At 40.8% G+C, this 15,801-nt stretch overlaps 1 protein-coding gene across 8 annotated transcripts in view; it reads right to left on the bottom strand.

Annotated features, from left to right (window-relative positions):
• The window catches only part of SCML2 (Scm polycomb group protein like 2), a 62,671-nt gene that overhangs the window by 29,440 nt on the left and 17,430 nt on the right, over positions 1-15,801 (bottom strand). For all 8 annotated transcript variants that reach the window (XM_081948762.1, XM_081948758.1, XM_081948760.1 and 5 more), the window contains 3 exons: positions 4,204-4,274; positions 3,350-3,584; positions 3,039-3,127 (listed from right to left, as the gene is read on the bottom strand). In XM_081948762.1, the coding sequence (XP_081804888.1) occupies positions 3,039-3,127; positions 3,350-3,584; positions 4,204-4,274 (395 nt within the window). The remainder of the gene's footprint in view (positions 1-3,038; positions 3,128-3,349; positions 3,585-4,203; positions 4,275-15,801) is intronic.

The following is a 15,801-nucleotide window of genomic DNA, read 5'->3' on the forward strand; positions in this document are numbered from 1 at the left end:
TTTGTACCTTAATTCATTTATTTTCTGTTAACTACCCATTTGACATTTTATCTCTACTACCCTCTATCTAGTTATACTCAGTACTTTGCTGCATTGTTTTCTCTAGATAATGTGAGAATACTGAGCATTCCCAATACCTTAATTCCCAGAAATCTGAAATCTTACATAATCTACTGTTCCATTTGCCATTCCTTGGCCCAGAACACTCCTTCCACTTACAGTAGTGGCCAAAATTGTGGAAACCTTTTGGGAGAAGTATATTTTTTGAGGTTTGATGGCTAATAACACTTTCTTTGCAGTAGTACCATAAAATTATATATTGATGGAAAGATAATGTAATCAAGAATATAATGCAACAAAGTTTGCTCAAATATTTGTGTTCTATGAAAAGCTATAGCCATATAACCAGAAAAAGGAAGCACAACTTGCTTAGGTTGATATCAGGTAGCTTTCCTTCATCTGATTGTAGTCAATGAGCATCAATGTTTAGAGAGCCAATCAGGTGACATCTTGTTTTGGTAATGAGCCAATCAGATCACAGTAGGAGTCAGTTATTGATGTCACGTATTGAAGTGGAGAGGAGGACATTTGTCAGTGTGTTATGTGATTGCTATGAAATTGGTTGAGTTTTTTTGCGTTCTTTCATTTAGTGAACGTGTAAAACATAATAAAATTAAACTAATGGTGCAAAAAGTTGACTGGTCGCCCAGAAAGTGATGTAAAGTAGTATTATTAAGTGAACAAGGCTACAGTTATAAAGAAATTAGAAGAAAAATTGGTGGAAACTTAACCAAAGGTGGCACTTCAAAGTTTTTGAAGAGGTATAAGGTGACTCAATCATTACAAAACTACACTGGTAAAAGCAGGAAAAAGTGCACAACAGCAAGTGATGATAGAAGAATTAAGAAACTGTTCCTACGTGACAAGAAAATAATCTGTGTGTATAGATGAAATGGAATGCAATGTGAAGTTGAATGCAAGGACTGTTCAGCGCAAACTGCAGGAATTTGGCCTAAAATCTAGAATTTCACAAAACTGCTATTCTAATAGCAAATCCTTTATAAAAGTTATTGCATTACATTCTTGATTAAATTATCTTTCCATTGATATATAATTTTACCGTACTACAAAAAAGTGGAATTATTAGCCATCAAATTCCCAAAATACTGTACATTTTTCCCAAAAGGTTTCCACAGTTTTGGCCACTACTGTACAAGGTTTGTTTTGCTTGTTATATAAAAGATTTAAAAATTCTAATAAATACATCAATATTTTATTCAGAGTACAAAATGCATAACAGACTATCCTTGACCTTGGAATAACATTCAAATTAACTATGTGAGAAATAAATTATATTTTTTTAAATTAATAAATGGTTTGTAAATCATTTCTTATTCATTTACAGTGAATTTACTATGTACCGTGTTTCCCCGAAAATACGACATGTCCTGAAACTAAGGCCATGCCACATTTTTCGATTGGGCAAAAATATAAGCCCCCCCCAAAATAAGCCCCCTGTACAATCCCCCCACTCTGGCCAGGCAGAGCACCATTTGCCGACCTAGTGGTATCCCAAGGGCGCCAAGCCGCGGAAACGAGGTGGGGGCAAAGGCGCTCGCATTGCTTGGTGCCTTTGGGACACCGCTAGGTCGGTCAGCGGCGCTGTGCCCAGCTGGAAAGGGGGTTGCCGGACAGCTGCTCTCTTGTGAGCGGGCTCCCGAAGAGCCGGGCACAGCCTCAGAGTAGAACGGCTGTGTTGCGCTGTCGCAGAAGCAACACAGCAGCCATGAGGTGACCACACTCACGAGCAGCCACCCGGCAGCCCCCCTTTCCAGCAGGGCACACTCCCAGGCTCACGATGCCCTTGCCTAACTCTCCCTTCAGAGCCAGGACATCTCCGCTGCTGTCTCTGCCCGCTACATCGCTTTGTTGCCACTCTGGGAGTACGCTCTATGGTTGTATGCTCTGGGAGTATGCTCTGCCGGCAGCCAGCCCACAACCATAGAGTGTACTCCCAGAGCGGCAACTGCTGGAAGACTCGGCATCCTACCTCCGTGCTTTGGAATCTGCAGAAAAAGCCATGTGGCGGGTGGCGGCAGCAGCGGAGATGCTCTGGCTCTGAAGGGAGAGTTAGGCGAGGGCATCGTGAGCCTGGGAGTCGTGCGAGTGGGGAGCAAAAAGCAGCTCACGCAACCCCCCTATCAAGCCATGCAGAGCCCCATTCACTGACCTAGGAGCATTCCGAAGGTACCGAGCCACGGGAGCCAGAGGGCGGCGAACAGGCGCTCCCGCGGCTTGGCGATACCCCTAGGTCAGTGAATGGCAGTGTGCCCTGCTGGAAAGGGGGGCTGCCGGGCGGCTGCTCGTGAGCATGGTCACCTCATGGCTGCTGTGTTGCTGCTGCGACAGTACAACACAGCCGTTCAACCCTGAGGCTGTGCCCGGCTCTTCGGGAGCCCGCTCACAAGAGAGCAGCCACCCAGCAACCCAAAACAATAAGCCCTCTCCTGATAATAAGGCCCAAGCTATATTTTGTGGGTCAAAAGAAAATAAGACTCTGTCTTATTTTCGGGGAAACACGATAAGAAAAATATTCCTAGACAAAACTGTATGTACAATAAACATGTATTTAATATTTCAAAGAGCAAGTAAAGTACCTATCGATTATATACATGCTCAAAGCAATGCTTTTTCACTCTCACTCTATATTTATTAAGTTGGATTTATATAGGAACTTTCAGATTTCCCTAGTTAAAACATAAAGAGAAATTATTTCCCATATATTTAGTATGTTCTGGTTTGTAAGATGCTTCTGATTTATAAAATGCTTCTCAAGTGACATATATAAGCTCAGCACCATAAATGAGATTTTGTCTTGAATTTGTTACATGTAACGTAAGTATAATTTCTTTTATAGTTTATATGGCACTTGCCAGTGGTTGGCAAAAGATTGCTGTCTATTGCAATCAGAGTTTGGGCTTTCTATGATACAGTAGACAACAAAACACAAGGGACTTCTCAGTAACCAAGCTTCTTACCTTCTTAAAGAGTATAGCAGGTGCCATTTCAGCTCCATTTAGGGTTCTTAGGAGAAACATTGGCCAAGAGGATGCATTCATCTGGAATCCTAATTTGACAATAAATTTAGAATGGATATGATTTAAGACATAAGGAAGAGTGGAGATGGGGTGGAAGCAAAGCAGGGCTGATCCTTCACCAGTGCAAAGCACTCCAAATACAATCTATAACATTATATCCATTCTTTTTCTCTTGACTTATGATTATTTCATTGTTGGCTATTTCAAAAAATGATCCCTTTAAATCACACTGTTGAATTATGTTTCCTTACCCAAAGGAGGTTGAAGCATTCCTCCTTTCTTTTCACACGTTCCAATTTGCTGTATATCAGAGGAATCCACTAGCCTCCAGAAATCATTTTTATTGTCACTTCCATCAAGACGCAGCCTTAATCTAGCACCTGAGATTCCAATAACTGTAGCTATACACACAGAAGTAACATTCCGGGGGTCATGAGCTTCCAACTTCATACCCACTTTGAAATCATTGCTAGGGGGAATCTTAGACTACAAAAGGAAAAATAACAAAAGGTTTACAATATAGTTTAACAATATAGTAGTTTAGTTTTCTACATAGTAAAATATATAGATGGACCAGTATGGGAAATTTAAAGAATGAGCATTGAATGAACATCTAAAAATGAGCTAATGACATCACACTGGTTTAATAATTATACAAATGCATCTTTTTACATTTCTTTTTTTTTTATTAAAAGAGTTTTGTACAAACAGATTTTCCCCCTTTTCACCCCCCCCCCGCCATACAATGTAAATCTCATACAAATGCTATGCCCCCCCAACCCTCCCATCTTTTTACATTTCAATAACAAATCAGCACATGCAATCTAAATTTATTTCATGATATTCATCTCTCTGTGCAACAAGCATTTAAAACTACTTTGTATTTTGATACATCAAACAAGGTGATTATTATTTCCTACCACATGAAAAGAGGCTGTAAGTCTAACAGTAATGCTTCTTATATTAGTAATTCTTACTAACATGAATATACTATGTACCACATTAAGTGCATACTACATTGAATGCTACACCTGTAAGTAAGGCAGTTCGACAGTTTACAAATACATTAATTTTAGGAGTGTTTTTTAATATTTTAAACTATCACCTGTCTGAAACACTGTGAAGGGGCAGCTACAGACCCAGTTTCTTTCAAGTAGTTGTCCCAGTTAAAATATTCTATGAAAAAATGGAAATGTTTAAACATTAAAACAGCAATATAAATACTACGTAAATATATTTTAAGCTATAGGAATGTAAATAAACTCTTAAGGAATTTGCAAAATTGTAAAAATGTTTCCCAAACATATTAAAAATAATTATAACAATTGTAAAAAATGAAAAATTTTAAATTATCTTTTTAAACTGCACTGAATTTAGTTGGCATGTTGTGGCATATAAATTATCAAATTAATTAACTGAAATTACTTGAATGTTATTATAATCAGCTTTTTCCGAGAAGATTCTATCTCAAAGAAACAATGCTCTGAATGTGACCTTTTAAATATAGGAAAATTCTAAAAGTTGGAATTCAAATTAAAGCATGCAAGACAGATGATTGCCAAGACTCTCAGCTTAATATATCCAGCAAAAGTGAGCTCACCATCGCCCTGGTAACTGGTTCCACTATCACTACTCTTAATGTCCAACTGCAGTGCAAACTGTTTTTTATCCTGAAGTACAGTATATTCAAGTATTTGAGGAGTGTTTGTATATTCTCAGTCTTCTCTTCTAAACACTAAACCTTCCAAAACACTTTAATCTGTCCTCAAAATTTAATTTTGTTTTAGTTCAATGATCCTCCTCACTGCCATTCTCTGAACACTTCTTAAAAGAAGATACTTAGAATTGGACATACAGTAATCAATATGTGATCTGACCAAAGCAGCATGTAGTAGAATTAGTACTTTCTGATTATTTGGAAATTGTACAGGTAGTCCTCACTTTATGACCAGTTGCTTAGCAACAGTTTGAAGTTACAATGGACCTCCTCAGGACTACTATGACCCAAATTTGAAGTTCTATTGGCTCCACTCTCCTCCCCACAGTCACATGATTGCATTCTGGGCACTCAACAATAGTCGAGCTGCTGTTTGCAGTCATTGTAAAACCGGTGTTTACTTCTGGTTCCAGCAAAAAATGCCCATTGGAGACAGTGTATTCTCTTAACTACTCCACATTCACTTAACTGTGACCACAATAATGTTGTGAAATCAGGCATAGTCACATGATGACCCAATTAACAATCAGCATTACTTATAACCATAATTCCAGGCTTAATTATGGCTGTAAATTGAGGACTACCTGTACATGAATAGATCTAGTCTAAATTTACATTTGTCTTTTTAGCACTCATTATTTAATATATGTTTTGATACTTCATGTATTGGAGGAATATTTGTACAGAAATAACATGAAACACTGTTCGTACAGCAATGAGTTAACCTAGTGCAACAGCTCAGATAAAAGTAATAAAATGTGGGGTGAGAGCATTCTGCAGAAAAAGACAAATTTACAAAATTTATCCAGATGAAGATTTATTCAATGCAGTTATACCCCAGAAACCAATTTACAATTCAGTGAAGTACTGGAAGCAACATATAGTATGTAACATTCCTCTGCTATCTACTGGTATATTAATTCAAGAACAAGGTTGCTAAGGCTATTAAAACCCGCTTAAACAATCTAACAATAAAGGACCCACATAAAATGTTAAAGGAATTCCTTCACACATCTTTCATCTCAACTCACTTAACGTTTAGTTGTAAAGCAAGTAGAGGCTAGTCCATATTCTCTATCACAGAAATTTGATAAGCACCTGACAATATGCTACAAATATAGGCAAAATCAATATAGATGAAAGTATATGTAGCTCAGGATTGATCTGTGGAACACCCTTATGATGTTACCTAGTCAGGTAATAAAACATCTGCAAGCAACCAAGCTCAGAGAACACCGAAGACTCCACAGAATCAAAATAATATACGTATATTTTCAAAATAACCAAGATATCAGAAATTTGCACTCCAATCGTCCAATGTTTGCTAGGATCACTCAACTGAGACAGATCCTCCAGACAAAGTGGAACTAGAGCAAAACAATCTAGAATTTTGGATTCACTTCAAAGTGGTCACTGAAGCAGAAAGCTGATTGGAATATTTGATACTCCTTGAGGACACCAAGTCAAGAAAGGCTACTCTAAAGCCACCAAAAACTGGCAATAATTTGCATGAGACTTAAGGTAGCTTTTTCAGTTCAGTAAGCACAAGGCATTTTACTCTGTAGACATTCATATATCACTACAAATGGCTTCTGGAAATTTTAACAAATATGGAAACCACAATCCAAAAGGGCAGATAGTTCACGAAAAGCTTTGCTGCTCAAACAATAGAAGATGAAATATATTCACACGTAAAATTCTCGGCCATTAAATCTTCAACCAACACATTAGAGCTAAATTATTGCATATGTCTGCAGTCTGCACTAGTGATAACCATAAAACTGTTTGTTTCCCTGCTGCAAACAATAGCAATATATACGGATGGCAGTATAGACCATTCATCTGATTAATCGTATATTCTAAGTAAAAGATACAGCATGAGAGTTAGTAATGTGCTACATTTTTTTTCAAGATACAGACACCTCTCAATGAATTAATCCTTACAGGGACTTGCTTTATTCCTGTGCACCTACTCTTCTAACAGTAGCAAGGCAGCCAAATAGGAAAAGATGTTGAGATAAATATTCATTGTGAATGCAAATCAAAGTATTTTATATAATGCCCAGAATAAAATTCTTGTTTATGCTAGTAATCTATGTATAATTAGCTAACATGTAGATGTGCAAAATGGCCAACTTCTATGTTTCACTCCATTAACTGCTATATATAAAACAAAACAAACTAATAATACTATGCTGCCACCTAGTGTTTCTCCTTCAAACTGACAGTAACTCCTGGGGTACTTTTCTTGGCAATTATACCAAAGTTAGATACCACAGAACAACTAAGAAGTTTCTTAGCAAGAAGCTGAAGTTTTTCCTCAGTGATTTAAGGTTTATTTAACAATAGAGCATTGACTTCTATAAACCTTTATTGCAACTTTTGTATCCAACGTTTGTGTTGTTTCTTAGCATGCAATGAACCACAAATGACACAACTGTATACTGTGCAAATCCACCTCATTGATTTACTCATGAGTAAGCAAATTGCGTGAGAACAAACATTATGTTTTATTATTTCATATTTTGAGATTCTCAGGAAAGGAAATAAATATCATTATGCAATACATGTAGTCCGACCATTCAAAGTTATGATGGCACTGAACGAGTAGTTCAGTAGTTATGACTGATCCTTGAAATTCCAGCAGTCACATCACCCATGTGGTCACATTATTGCAATCTAGACACTTGACAATCAACTCATACTTATAACTGTTGCACTGTCCTGGGGTCACATGATTGCGACTTTTTACTTCCCCACAAGCTTCCCACTAGTAAAGTCACTAAGGAACCAGTAGGGAATATCACAAATTGCTCTGATAAGTCTCCCCCACCTATGCACCTCTCCTAGCCCCTCTGTACTCACACTATATCAGCCACACATATACCCCCCCCCCAAGCCACTCTGCACTCAGCACTGCATCTCCCTGGATAGTTGTATTCTCTCTCCCACATGGCAGTCACACCCTTGCACATTCTCCCCAAGTCTTGCTGCACTCACGCCACACCTTCCCCATCGTGTCCACTCCAAGCCACACAACACTTATGCCACACCTCTCCAGTCACTCATTTACCTTCTTCCATTTGGCAACAGCCACCCCAAGTCCTGCTGCACTCACACATCACTATTCTTGAGCTTCAATATGCTCCTTTCACACATTCTTGGGCCACCTAAGCACCCTTTTCCACCAGGAAGCAGCCCCCTCGCTAAGTGAAACATTTATTAAGTGAATTTGTCTCATTTTACAACTTTTCTTGCCACAGTTCGGTAAGCGAATAGTTGCATTTGTTAAATTAGTAACATGGTTGTTAAGTAAATCTGGCTTCCCCATTGACTTTGCTTGCCAGAAGGTCGCAAAAGCTGATCACATGACCCCAGGACTCTACAACTGTCATAAATATGATCCAGTTACCAAGTATCTGACTTTTGATCATGTGACCACAGGGATGCTGCAAGGGTTGTAAGTGTGAAAAACAGTAATAAAGTCACTTTTTCCAGTGTCATTGTAACTTTGAACAGTCACTAAATGAACCACTATTTATAGTACCTAAACACATTCCTAGAACAAATTTCCCATTTTATCTGACAGAATGGTATCTTCCCTAATAAGCTTTATTACCTGAAATTTTATCAACATTCATATTTTAAAGCAGTTATTTCACAAAAATACATATTAAGAAAGTTCAATTTCCATCTGCCTAAATGCTATAGTATTATTCTGTATAATAGCAACATTTAATGAAGGCTACTACCAGGATTATAATCAAAGCATTGAGAAACAGATATGACCATACTTTGTATAACCTTTGCAAGGCTTATACATTTAAAAACAAATGCCTAAAGTGAAAAAAGTAAGAGGATCTTGTGAATGCAGATGCCCAAAGAGGTATAGTTACATGAAAAAATAAGGTTTTCTTTGCAGTCTCTCTGCCTCCAATATAGTGGAATAGGAAATCCACCCCCCTTTTCCTGCTGATCGTCCTTTCCTTGAGGAGCCCTGCAGACACACATCCCCAAACTGCTCCCTCCGAAGCCTCCAGACTTGCACCTCCAAGTGCCCAAAGCAACACAATGAGAGGCAACTCCTGCCCCTTGCTGGCTCAGCTGATCTGCAGGAATGTGATTAAGGGGCTGAGCCTCAATGGGGTGACCAGGGAAGGGAAGGGCTGCCTCCTGTACTGGCCACACCCACCTCTTCACTAGGGCTTATTTGGGGGTAGGGCTTATATTAGGCCCATCCCCCAAAAATCAGGTTAGGGCTTGTTTTGGGGGTAGATCGTATTTTTGGGGAAACAGTACCAGTAGCATGCAATTTGCCAACCCATAGATAAGCATCAACTGCAAAATTCTTGCAGGTTAGAAACTTAGTATTCATGGTAGAAAGAAGTTTAAACACACCATTATAGAGAAGACAGCTGAAAGCACCAGAAGCTTTACTGGCAGAGATATTCAAAATCACTTGAGATTTTGTGATTGACTAAGAGAACACTAAATTAATTATGTCCATTTTAGGAGTTGCTACATAAATTTAAATCAAAGTATCATCTATATTGCTTTTTCAATAGAAGAAACAAAAAGATCAGTTCCAATGAACTGTTAATAGGATTCAATCTGAGGTTTGTTATGAACAATAACACAGATGCATAAATTACTTCCATACTGATATTAAATCTTCCTGGCATCCTCTATGAAGAACTGTGAAGAAGAACCACAATGAGAGCTGTGTAGTACAGATGAGCATCTCTGGACAGATAGAATTTTTCCAAAGAAGGTGTATTATAAGCTAGGATTGCCTTGACCATGAGTAGCTGATCCTACAAAGCTCAAGGGTGTATTTATAGAAAAGGCTTAATCCCTATATGAATGAAAATATTTCCTAAGAACCTCTTGTCACAGCACACTTGGAACAAGACCTATATCATTATGTATTTGTGTGTACACAAATGTACAGGCTGAGCTGGCAAAGAGATAGTTCAACAGTATATATTAATAAAAAATGCCAATATAATGTCTGAAACTGTTGAATGGTATAGTCTTGAACAATAGGAATGGGAATCCCAATATTTTTCTGTATTAATTTCCATGTAAAGAAGCTGCATCTATTGAATTGATATTAAGATCAGCTTAGCATTTACTATCAGTGATAATGACCTCAACTCTTTAGTAATAAGTCTTGCCTAACTCCATGAAGGCCACCCCTACAAGAAAGCAGGCCTTCCCCACTATTGCAATAACTTAGCGAAGACTTAGGGGGTTTTTAGTTAGTTGTTTTTTAAAAATTTGTAGGGGTGGGGGCTCAGGGGTTGTGGGGTGGGTGGGTCAGATCAGGAGCGATGTGAGAGCCGGGCCTCCAGGTGTGGTCGCGAGCAGAAGGAGCGGAAGGGAGGAGGAGGGGGAGGATATCATTCCTATACAGGGCTCTTTAATTCCAACGGTCGCAGGGAGGGGCAGATACGAGGACAGATTAAGAACTTACAGTCGGTTGGGAGACCGTGGTTGCTGGTTACACCTGGTCGCTTGTACCAACCCCCGTGTTCTAGGTGGTCAAGAGTTACAGACCCAAGGCCTGAGGCTGTTGTTATGCAATGCGAGGTCCGTTGTTAACAAGGCCCCCCTCATTCACGATCTAATTTTAGAGGGGGAACCGGACCTCGCGGGAATAACGGAGACCTGGTTGGGCCACGAGGGAGGTCTTCCCCTCGTGGAAATGTGCCCACCAGGCTATCGAGCATTTCACCAGCCCCGGGCCCAGGGAAGGGGCGGTGGGGTGGCAGTAATTATTCGGGAGGACTTAGAGCCGAGGGAGTCTACTGTGCCACAGACGTCCGGATGTGAATCCCTTGTTGTGAAATGGGGCCCTGGGAGACAGTTGGGCCTGCTGATAGTATACCTGGCTCCTCGCTATACATCAGCGGCCCTGCCCGAACTCCTCGAGTTGATCGCATCGGTGACGGTTGAGACCCCCAAACTTTTAGTGATGGGGGATTTTAACCTGCCATCGATGGGAGAAGCATCAGAGGGGGTTCGGGAGTTCATGGCTTCCATGACAGCCATGGACCTGACTCAAATGATTCAGGGCCCGACACATGAGGGAGGACACACTCTGGACCTTGTTTTTGTCTCTGGCCAGTGGCTGAGTGATCTGGGAGGAGGGGACTTAACCATCACTCCCCTGTCATAGTCAGATCACTCACTCCTTCGTCTTGACTTCCCTGGTGCTACCTCCCGCTGCGGGGAGGCGGAACCGGAAAGTACCAGATGGTTCCGCCCCAGGCGCCTGATGGAACCTGATAGGTTCCAGACGGAGCTTGGGCCACCTCCTGTAACCTTGACCCGCCCCCGGGTAGAGGACCTGGTGGTTGCGTGGAATAATGCGACTACCGGGGCCTTGAACCGGGTGGCGCCTTTGCGGCCTCTCCGGCGGCAACGATCCACCCTGGCCCCTTGGTTTACCGAGGAACTAAGGGTGATGAAATGCCGCAAGAGACGTCTAGAGAGTCGTTGGAGATCCTCTCGCTCCGAATTTGATCGAACACAGGCACGAGCCCATTTAAGGACGTACCTTGTGGCATTGAGAGTGGCCAAACGCCAATATTGTGCCACTCTCATTGCATCCGCGGAGAACCGCCCTGCCGCCCTGTTTCGGGTGTCCCGCTCCCTCTTGTTTCAGAGGCCGCGGGAGGCCCCTCTACAGGGCAGGGCAGAGGAATTTGGTAAATATCTGCAGGATAAAATCGCTCAAATCCGGAGGGATTGGGTCCCTGTCAGTGGTCCAATGGAGACGTCCATGGCGAGTCTTGAGGAATCGATCTGGGAGGAGTTTGACTTGGTTGCCATCGAGGATTTGGACAGAATGCGTGGACGACTGCGACCCACCACATGTTTATTGGACCCGTGCCCCTCCTGGCTTGTACTGGCATCCTGGGAGGTTACACGAGACTGGCTCCTGGGCCTAGTGAATGCTTCGTTGAGCGAGGGGTCTCTCCCGGCCGCCTTGAAAGAGGCGGTGGTGAGACCCTTGCTCAAGAAGCCTTCCCTGGACCCTTTGGAGCTGGCCAATTATCGTCCTGTCTCCAACCTTCCCTTTTTGGTGAAGGTTGTAGAGAGTGTGGTGGCCTACCAGTTTCCACGTCACCTGGAGGAAAATGATTATCTAGACCCGCGCCAGTCCGGCTTCCGCCCCGGTCACAGCACGGAGACGGCCTTGGTCGCGTTGGTGGATGATCTCTGGAGGGCCAGAGATAGAGGTTGTTCCTCTATCCTGGTCCTATTAGACCTCTCGGCGGCTTTTGATACCATCGACCATGGTATCCTGCTGCGCCGGCTGGAGGGGTTGGGGGTCCGGGGCACCGTTTTGCGGTGGTTCGGCTCCTACCTTTCTGGCCGGACGCAGCGTGTGTTGGCAGGAGAAGAGAGGTCGACCCTACGCCCCCTTACTTGTGGGGTGCCACAGGGGTCGGTCCTCTCGCCACTCCTGTTCAACACATATATGAAGCCGCTGGGTGAGATCATCCGTGGTTTCGGGGTGGGATACCACCTGTACGCTGATGATACTCAGCTGTACTTTTCCACCCCGAACCACCCCAACGAGGCCATCGAAGTGATGTCCCGGTGTGTGGAAGCCGTACGGATCTGGATGGATGACAACCGACTCAAGCTCAACCCCTCCAAGACGGAGTGGCTGTGGGTACCAGCTCCCCGGTTCAGCCAATTAACTCCATCATTGGCCATTGGGGGCATTCAACTTGCCCCCGTGGAGCGGGCGCACAATTTGGGCGTCCTCCTGGATGCCCGGCTGTCCATGGATGACCATGTGACAGCCGTGGCAAGGGGGGCGTTCCACCAGGTTCGCCTGGTGCGCCAATTGCGCCCCCTACTGGACCGGGACGCCTTACGCACAGTCACTCATGCGCTGGTGACGTCTCGCTTGGACTACTGTAACGCTCTCTACATGGGGCTTCCCTTGAAATGCACCCGGAGGCTACAGTTGGTCCAGAACGCAGCCGCGCGGGTAATTATGGGGAGTACTAGGTACTCCCATGTGACACCGTTCCTGCGCGAGCTGCACTGGCTTCCTGTGGTCTATCGGGTGCGTTTCAAGGTTTTGATAACAATCTTTAAAGCGCTCCATGGCTCAGGACCTAGTTACTTGCGGGATCGTATTCTGCCCCATACATCCCTGCGACCAATCCGCTCACACAGAGAGGGCCTCCTCCAGGTGCCGTCCACTAGACAGTGTCGGGGGGCAGCGCCTAGGAGTAGAGCCTTCTCTGTGGCGGGCCCAGCCCTGTGGAATGACCTCCCTCCGGATATTAGGAATACCTCTGACCTCCGCTTCTTTCGTATTAAGCTTAAGACCCACCTATTCCAAGTAGCTGGCCTGGCTCAACTTTGATCTAACCATATCGCTCCTGACGGGTTTTTAATTGGGTATTTTAATTATATTTAATTATTTAGGGGGTTTTTAATCACTGTATTCTAATTGTTTTTTATTCATCAGCCGACCTCCTCCTTGTGTATGTCTCGGTATATGTCTCTGTTATATGTTTGTTTTGTCCACATATTTATTTCATATGTTTCATTGTACGCCGCCCCGAGTCCTTCGGGAGAGGGTGCGGCTAAGAAATAAATATTTATTTATTTAAATATTTATTTATTTAACTGACAAATTCAGCTAAGTAGGAAAGAACAGATTGAGGCAAGATGTAGTTCTGATAAGAAGTGGTCTACTAATTTTTGCTGAAGCTCCACACAAAGTACTACAACAATAAAGGTCCTGTGGCCTGACATAAGGAAATGCTTGAAGCTGACAGACCTGTACTTACATAAAGATTCAAAGTATACTCTTAAAAACTTTACATTACATTACATTTAACGTTAGCATGAAATATACTGGAGAAAAGGATTTATAGGCATAAGTAGTATTCAGACAAAAGCAATGTTAAAATAAAAGACCTAATGTTAAAGATTTATCTTATAATCCATAAGCAAAATAAGTTGTGAGTAAATGATAACTTTATATAATAATTAATCAAAACTGAAATACTTTCAAATTAAATTAAGTCTGTTGGTTTGAAACTCTGTGGAAATTTGACTAAGAATATTTTTCTCTCCTCCACTCTTCTCTTTGAGACCAGAGACTGTTTAGCATATTTTCAAGAAAGCTGGAATGGAAGAAAATGATTAATTCAAAACTGGGAAGAGGCACCTTCTAGAGAGATTTTTCAGGGACAGCAGAACACTGAAGGAAATGAGAAAGTCTGCTTTTAAAAAGTCTTCATACACCAAAATCTGTTCTCTTAACATTTACAACACATGTTATCCAATAATTGGTTCATTGACAGATTGCTGTTGCCATGTCTTTCTTTTTTAATAGACTTGAAATCTAAAATAAACATAATTGTACACGTTGCCATATACTTCTACCAATATCATTCTATACATTTATAGAATTCTATTAATATATCATTACAAAATTCAATTATTCTCAATAGGAATCATTTCTGGGTAGATTCAGGATTTGGGCTTAAGTTGGCAACATAAAGAATATTTCAAAATATTTGAAATCTAAATTGATTCTCAACTGAATCTACATTGTTAGGTTTATTTCTAAAATTAAATCTGACAGTAAATCATAATGCATTGACGTTTTTAACTCAAAGAGTAAATCAAAACAGCAAGCACTTTGACAAAACAAAGGCAAATACTTCAGTAAGTATTATGTAATAAATAATAATCGCAATGTGTTATCTATAATTATAATAGTGATTTCAGCTTAAGCATATTGTACAAAGTACTAAATACTATTCCACATAAATCCTTTTTATCCAGTGTTATATAGACACCAGGGACACTTGCTAAAGAATATGCAAACAAAATGACCTAATATGACCTTTGGCTTATTAACCAGGCAAAGAAAATTAGAAGATGCTAACACAAAATAGAACAAATACTTAAAAGAGCTATTGAACAACTAATTGTAGACTATTCATTTAATGCACAATGGATTATTGGATGAAACCTACATGGCTAGAGGAAAAAAGAAGCAACAGCAGTAAGATAGCCAGTTCCATTCAAAGTCACAGTTGCTGAATAGATGATACCTTTAGCACGGATAGATATTCTGGCACATTGGCAGGATGAAAAAGGGTAGCTATTTCCTTCCTGGAAATTTCATCTAGCACATTTCTTCACTTGATATTACTGAGCATTTTTTATTTCAACCCAGGAATAAATGAGAAAAAGTTTTTTGACACCTATATGTACTGCAGAAGAAACAAGGATGATTACATCTTCCAGTACCATGTTTTTACAGTATGGAAATAATGTTAACAGAGTAAGTAATCAATTCAGACATCATAAGAGGCAGAAGACGACAGATTTTGGATCTCTTACAACCAATGCTTTAATCATAACATAAACAGTATTTTCATATATGTAAAGACTGAATTATCCTATTACTATAATTGGCACTCTGCCATCTACGATAAAGGCATCAGTGCTAACTATATAGCATTCCCAGAATGTGAGTTCATAGTACATTTTATTTGAGTATCTTGATTTTGTTAAATAATTAAAGAAATATATAAACAGAATTATATGCATATGGTACTTTTGTGAGCTTTATTAGTTTTTATTGATACACTTGAATATAAGACATAAAATTAATATCAGAAACAACTTAGAATGTTTATCAGATATTTTTAATTGCCTACTTTATGGGGAAAAATTCTACCAAGTTATTAAACCAGTGCAGAACTTAGATTCAGAAAAGACCATTTAACGCATGTCCAGTAGCTCATGTTGATATTTCCTTAAACCAAATGATTTTTCGCTTATCAGCAATAGTTATATAATCCCAGAAAAAGGTACAACTTGTTTAAGCAGCTGCCAAAAGCTGTTAAATGAAATCAATCAAAAAACTTTATAGCTTCTTTTTCACTTATCAGCAATAATTATCCAATCCCAGGAAAAGATACAAATTTT

The sequence above is a fragment of the Natrix helvetica genome (genome assembly GCF_964273705.1).
Source record: "Natrix helvetica genome assembly, chromosome: 3".
Taxonomy (NCBI): domain Eukaryota; kingdom Metazoa; phylum Chordata; class Lepidosauria; order Squamata; family Natricidae; genus Natrix; species Natrix helvetica.